We start from the raw sequence: 6,781 nt of genomic DNA, 5'->3' as shown, positions 1-6,781 counted from the left end.
CCAACAGGTGAGCAGGTCACTGCAGGGAGCAGAGAAACTTGGTTCTGAACGGGGTGGGGTGAGAGCTCCTCTGGACTCAGGCAATTGGGGGTTTGAATTCTGGCTCTTTCATTTGAGTGACCTTGGTGTGATTGTGACCTCTCCCGCCTCCATTTTCTTATTTGCAAAATGGGAGATTGCTGAGAGAAGTCTTGGTTCTACTCCACGGTAGGAGCCATTACACACAAGGCCCTCAGTTTCTTCCTCTGTATCATGGGAGAGTAATCTCTTGGCTGGAAACGTGTTTGGGTAAACCTTAACTTGGAGGCTGTGAAAGACCTTAATAGAAGCTTGGTTCTCGCCTTCACATACAGTTTATAAAATGATTTTGTGTAATTTCAGACCTCCTCTTTACGGGGGGTGGGGGGAGGTGGGGGGGGAGGGAATGTAAAAGCACCTTCTCCCCTGCCCTTTCGACCAGCGGCCACTTCACCGGTTACAGTTTGCACTCTCCCGCTCCTAAATGTGGGCTTTCAAGCCTCTCGGAGCCCCAAAGCCAGTTTCAGGGAAAGCTGATGGTTGGCCCCTTCGAATCCACGTGCTAACCTCGCGTGCGCTGGCTGGCTGGGCGGCTTCAGGTCCGAGAAGCTGGTGACGTCAAAGTCACGGACTGCCCTTCTTAAAGGCGCAGGTTTGCACTCCGTGTTCATTTTTCTGTGTTCGGACAAATAATTACGACTGCACAAAAGTTTTAAAGGCAAGGCAGGTGGTGGTGGGGTCTCAGGTGCGGGGCTCGCAGGGGAGATACGTGTCTCTCTGAGAGGCGGGATCAGAGACGTCAGCGCAGGATTTAAGCCTACCTGTCACCCAGTGCGGCACCCCCCAGTGCAGGGGGAAAGTACCTCGAAGGCACTTAACTTTGAGCCCCAGTTTCCTCTTCTGCCAAAAGGGCCCACATAATACACTTCTAAAAACTTGGGGACTTAGAAAAAATAACGTGACAGTAGCCGACGCAAAAATGCCGGTCCCCTTCTTTCCTACTCAACCCTTTCGTTGTGCGAAGGAGGAACCCGAGACCCGGAGTGGTGGTGTAACTTGCCCAAGGTCACACACGGTGGTGGGATGCAGCCTAAATGGAGTCCGGCGGACCCTGTGTTTCCTGGCTCCCGGGCCAGCCTTTTCTCTGTCCAGCCTGCCTGGGCCGAGTCACAGCTCTTCTAACCCCAGCGCCCACGCGCACGGTACCCAGCAGTTTGGCAAGAGGTTGTGGAGCAGCGCCTCGGTCGATTATCTGTAAAATAGGAATAATGCGAATTTCTGTTCCGTAGGTCATCACTAAGTTGGAAAACTCCGCAGGGAGCCCGGCGGGTAAATATATGCCATCACTATCTGATCGCCCAGTGGCTTTGGAAGAACTGATTCAAATCCCTGCCGGCTCCGCAGATGAGGACACCGAGGAAGAGCGGGAGAGCGCGTTACCCACGCTGGTCTGGAAGTTAAGGGAAGAGCTGGGACTCCCCGGGCAGCGCTCGGCCAGCGTACTGGTGGGATGGAGTTTGTAAGACCACGCTGTTAAGTGCGGTGCTGCCTCCGTCACGCTCGACGTGGAGACCCCGCGACCTTGGGGCGCTGGTCCGGCGGAGAACCTGCGGCGCACCCTCCCTCGGCTGGGGGACTGGGGCGCTGCGGGTCCCAGAACCTCTGCGGGTGGGCGGGGCCGGCGGCACTCCGGGCGTGCGGCAGGTCGGCCGGCGGGGGGCGGGGCCTCGCGGCGCGGTCCGGAGGCGGGGCGGGCTCTGCTGCTTTTCAAGTCGGCCTTGGTACGGGTCGAGCGCGCGCGGACCCTGCACCGGCCGCGGAGCCGCCATGGGCCCGCTGGGCCCTGGGCGCCGCGCAGCGCGAGCACCGGCCTGGAGCCAGGTGGGCGGAGCTGGACCGGGGTTGAGGGCCCGGCTCGGGGCGGGGGTGGAGGTGGGCCTTCCGAGGTCCCGGGGAGCCTGAGCTGGGCTGGGGGCCTGGAGTCGTGAGCGGTCGGGCCGACCTGCTCGGTCCCACCGGGCGTCCGCTGAGCGCGGGACCGGCGTGCCCGAGGAACAAGGAGAGATCCTGTCTCTCCAAACCTACTTTCCGCCCTCTCGGCCGAACAACCCCGCCTCTGTCTTGGGAAGAGAGCAGAGAGATTGGCCTTCCCATCTAGGCCTGGGGACTGGCCCTTCCGGCCTCTGGGGGAGGGCCTGGAACCTCGCCTGCAGTCCCGAGAGAGCGGACGGTCCTTTCGTGACCATCAGATTTGTTTACACGTTTCCCTCATTGCTCGGCCCCACCTTTCAGGCCCGGTGACTCGGAGCTCCCAAGTGCCTGCCTCGAGAGGCAGGGGCTTTGGGGATCGGCTCAGACGTTTTGATCTTTGGGTCCCCAGGGCCAAACCAGGTGCCTGCCCCGAGGAGGGGGCACGGTAATTCCGTGTTGCTTAGATGAGGGAATGGCAGTGGGCCATTATTGCCTCTTAACCAGTGAGTAACTCCCCAGGCTTCCCTCCTAACTACTCCCACAGTGACCTTGGTCAGGTCACCCTACCTCTGTGAATCTCTGTTTCTCAACTGACAAAGTAGAGCTGACAACTGCTTTAAAAGGTTATCGTGAGGATCGTTTGAATTCATGTTAAGTGAGTGAATTGGGATGAAGGGCTGGGTCAAATCCCTTTCTTCCCTTCCCACTGACTCGTGTTTTGTGAGTTGGGACTCCAGTTGACTGTTTATTTTTCAGAATTGAAGCTACAAGATGGCTGACCAGAACCCTGGGGGCATTAGCCCCCTCCAACAAATGGTGGCCTCAGGCACCGGGGCTGTGGTCACCTCCCTCTTCAGTAAGATCTGGGGAGGTTGGGTGGGGGCAGCTGGGGACTAGGGCAGACCAAAGATTGGAGGGGACCTGGTCCTGGAGGGGGGGGGGTCAGGGTTGGGGTCCTTAAGGAGACTTCAGACCTGCTGTCTTCCCCCCAGTGACACCCCTGGACGTGGTGAAGGTACGCTTGCAGTCTCAGCGCCCCTCCGTGGCCGGTGGTGAGTGCCCGACCCTGGAGCCAATATGGGGTGGTGCCTGGGTAAAACAAGGGTCTTCCAGGGATGGGGTCCCTGGAGCGGGTGGGGGGGTTCTCCTGACTTAAGGGACTGCCTTGTATTTTAGAGCTGATGTCTTCCTCCAGACTCTGGAGCCTCCCCTACGCCAAATGTGAGTTCCCCAAGCCACAGGGAGCTTGTGAAGGTCCAGGGGAGGGAGTGTCCCCAGGGGACCCGAGAGCTCCACAGCCCTAGCACACACTTCCAGGTCCTGTTAGCGAGCCCTCTGTCAGGAATGTCCACCCAGGGACCACGGCCTCTGCTGGCCCTCTAGGGATGGGGGCTCACCACCTCCCTGCAGGGTTCCAGAGGATAGTCATCCTAACACCCCCTCCCCTTTCCCAGTGCCCTCCTCTCTCCGATCCACAGGGAAGTGCCTCCTGTACTGCAATGGTGTCCTGGAGCCCCTGTACTTGTGCCCAAATGGTGCCCGCTGTGCCACCTGGTTCCAGGACCCCACGCGTTTTACGGGCACCTTGGTGAGTTGTGCCCTCAACCGTGTCTCCAGGCATTCCTGAGGGCTTTGCATTGGTCACGCTGCAGACTCAGGAAAGAATGAGTGACACAAAGCAAGTAGGGGTGGCCGGTTCAGTTTGGGAAGGGCTTCCCTGAGGAGGTATCGTCACTATGAGGTTTTGAAGGGTGGGCAAGAGTCCGCTTGGAGCTAAGTGGGTGATTGAGTGTGTGGGGGCCTGAGCGACTACCGCCAGGACTCCGGGCAGTGGGCAGAGGTGAGGGCATCAGGCTGGGGCCAAGTATGGGTTAGCCCCCTCATGGAGCTTCTTCACCTTCCTCCTTGCGGACTGGTGTCTGCTTGGCCAGGATGCCTTTGTGAAGATCGTGAGACATGAAGGCACTAGGACCCTGTGGAGCGGCCTCCCAGCCACCTTGTGAGTATCCCAGCTTGTGTATTTGCTTTTCCTTCCTGGACTCCTCTGACCCGTTCCTCTCCTGTTGGCTGACCGGGGCAGGGGAGGCCTGGGAGGTTTGGGAGGCTTTGGGAGTCCCAGCTAACCTCTGTTCACACTCCCAGGGTTATGACTGTGCCGGCCACTGCCATCTACTTCACCGCCTATGACCAACTCAAGGCCTTCCTTTGTGGTCGAGCCCTGACTTCTGACCTCTACGCACCTATGGTGGCTGGCGCACTAGCCCGCTGTGAGCACAGCCTTGGGCCCTTGATCTCTCTCTCTGACCCCCACCTGCGCTTGAGTCCGGTTCTGGCTTCCAGCTCCAATGTCTGGCAGCTTAGGGGTAGAGGGATCTCTTGGGCCCCCAGATCCTGGGACAGGTTGCCGTTGGGCCCCGTGAGCTGACCTCTCCCCACTATTCCCCCTAGTGGGAACCGTGACTGTGATCAGCCCCCTGGAGCTGGTGCGGACAAAGCTGCAGGCTCAGCACGTGTCATACCGGGAGCTGGGTGCCTGTGTCCGAGCTGCCATGGCTCAGGGCGGCTGGCGCTCGCTGTGGCTGGGCTGGGGCCCCACTGCCCTTCGGGATGTGCCCTTTTCAGGTAGGAATCAGGGGTGCAGGGGCTGGGGTAACGGAGCCTTTGGATGACTCACAAGAGTTCTGCAGTTAAATCCCTGTTGTGCTATTACTGACTTTGAAGTCACCTGACTTCTCTGGGCTTTGGATATCTCACCTGTGCAAGGGGGCCAGCAGGCAGGGTATTCACCCAGGTTTTCAGAAGTAAATTTCTGCAGAGGGCCCGTTACAGAAACTGGCACGTAACGAGCAGTCTTGGTTACCAGGAGGGAGGGCTTGTCACATTGTGCGGCAGTGGAAAATGGGAGGTCTGGGGCCACCCTGCTGCCCTCTCCAACTCTAATGAGCGTATCCTTGCGCCCCCAAGCCCTCTACTGGTTCAACTATGAGCTGGTGAAGAGCTGGTTGAGCGGGCTCAGGCCAAAAGACCAGACATCCGTGGGCATCAGCTTTGTGGCTGGCGGCATCTCAGGGACGGTGAGTTGATCGGACAGGGAGTGAGGCCAGTGGATGTGTCCTTGGGAGGCCTGAGGGTTGTTGGAGGTGCTCAAGAGAAGAGTGCTCGTGTAGCAGCAGGTGGCTGCCTGTTGAGGAGCAAGCTCACCCTCCCTGGTGAAATCCTAGTCAAGGTTGGCAGACCCTGGCTGGATGCGGCGGATGGGGGTCCTGGGAAGGGAGACCAGCTCTCTCCCTACCCCACCAGGTGGCGGCCATCCTGACTCTACCCTTTGACGTGGTGAAGACGCAACGCCAGGTCGCACTGGGAGCGGTGGAGGCTGTGAGAGGTGAAGGTTCTGGCTGGTGTGGGGCCAGGCAGGTGGGGGCCCAAGCGGGGTCTTACTGGGCTGTGCCTTACGTTTGCAGTGACGCCCCCACACGCCGACTCCACCTGGCTGCTGCTGCGGAGGATCCGGGCTGAGTCTGGCACCAGGGGACTCTTTGCAGGTGAGTGTCTGTGTGTGTTTGTCCAAACTTGGAAGGATTGGGCCCCTCCCAGGACCCTGACCTCTGACCCTAATCTCCGTCTCCCATTGCAGGCTTTCTCCCGAGGATCATCAAGGCTGCCCCCTCCTGTGCCATCATGATCAGCACTTACGAGTTTGGCAAAAGCTTCTTCCAGAGGCTCAACAGAGAACAGCCTCTGGGCTCTTAAAAGGAGCCAGGGGACAAGGACCCTATCTCTTCCATGGATGGGGGTGGGGCAGAAGGAGACTGAGCCAAGTGCCTTGTCCTCAGCACTGAGGGAGGGGCCTCATTTCCCTTCCCTCTCAACTATGAGCTCCAGGGGTTGGGGCTACCCCTCTAGGTCTGCCAAGGCCCCCCTAAAACAGCTTTCTTCCTGCTGTTCCTCATTCCCAAGCCCCAAGGATAATCACTTTTCCAGCCCCCCGCCCCGCCCAAGTTCAAGACCAAATCTGATAACTGCCCCCTCCCTCCCCACCATTTCCCTGTGTTTGCTGTAGCTGGGTCTGCTTCTGGGAGCCACAAAACCCTGGGCCTGGTGTAGTCTGCACCCTTCCCTGTTAATTCCTTGAGTCTAAAGATGATGAACTTCTCTCCAGTGCCTGTGAGTGCAGGGGGGTCGGGGTGGGGAGGGAACTGGGACTTGGTGAGTGATTTGCACAGAGGGGGCCTGGAAGGGACCTTGACAGCGGCTTTTACTGCCCAGGTGGTACCCATATAAAGCACCCCCCTCCTTATTTAGTGAGAGCTGGGTCAGTGCAAGGACCCAGAGTTGGGGGCGACAGGTAGTGTTAGGGCCAGGGTAGAAGGTGGTGCAAACTCTCCCCAAGGGCACACTTCAGTGACAACAGAGGAGGGAGGTTGCTTCTTTGGGTCTGCAACTCTGGGCCAAAGCTGAATTGCTCAGGGTGCCGGAAGCAGAATAGGGCCCTACCAGGGCTTGCCTCCTCCACCTGCCCCCAGGATGTTCAGTGTCTTCTCTGCTTGGGGCTAAGCAAGTTATTAAGAGTATTAGGCTGAATGGGGCATTTACAGGTCTGCTGGGGAAAGGCCTAACATTTAGGACCCTTCTTAGGAAAGCCACCTACTCCTGGCTTTCTTCTGACAGGTCTGCTCCCGTGGGGCGTGCACCCATTCTGTCTGGTCTAGCATCACCTTCGTTATGGGCCCGGCACCGGCTCTTTCAGAATGTGCCACCTCAGGACAGTGTCCAGTCCCAGCCCCCCACAGAC

The 6,781-nt window shown here is 58.8% G+C and overlaps 1 protein-coding gene across 4 annotated transcripts; it reads left to right on the top strand.

The window, feature by feature from the left end:
• Positions 1–1,744: 1,744 nt before the first annotated feature.
• On the top strand, positions 1,745–6,142 carry SLC25A39 (solute carrier family 25 member 39). 4 transcript variants are annotated; one of them, XM_003996984.4, is made up of 12 exons: positions 1,745–1,899; positions 2,746–2,845; positions 2,982–3,041; positions 3,166–3,210; positions 3,468–3,577; positions 3,921–3,988; positions 4,132–4,256; positions 4,438–4,611; positions 4,954–5,063; positions 5,290–5,371; positions 5,451–5,531; positions 5,624–6,142. In XM_003996984.4, the coding sequence occupies exons 2-12, from the start codon at positions 2,761–2,763 to the stop codon at positions 5,737–5,739; spliced, it is 1,056 nt and encodes a 351-aa protein (XP_003997033.1). In that variant the 5' UTR covers positions 1,745–1,899; positions 2,746–2,760; the 3' UTR covers positions 5,740–6,142. The 4 variants fall into 4 exon arrangements, with proteins under 4 accessions (XP_003997033.1, XP_003997032.1, XP_006940482.1 ...); XM_003996983.4 differs by having other exon boundaries at positions 3,444–3,577; XM_006940420.5 differs by lacking the exon at positions 1,745–1,899 and adding an exon at positions 1,971–2,644 and having other exon boundaries at positions 3,444–3,577.
• The last annotated feature ends 639 nt before the right edge of the window (positions 6,143–6,781 follow it).

Source organism: Felis catus, chromosome E1, assembly GCF_018350175.1.
Source record: "Felis catus isolate Fca126 chromosome E1, F.catus_Fca126_mat1.0, whole genome shotgun sequence".
NCBI classification, from domain to species: Eukaryota; Metazoa; Chordata; class Mammalia; order Carnivora; family Felidae; genus Felis; species Felis catus.
This window is presented reverse-complemented; position numbering and strand designations above follow the sequence as displayed.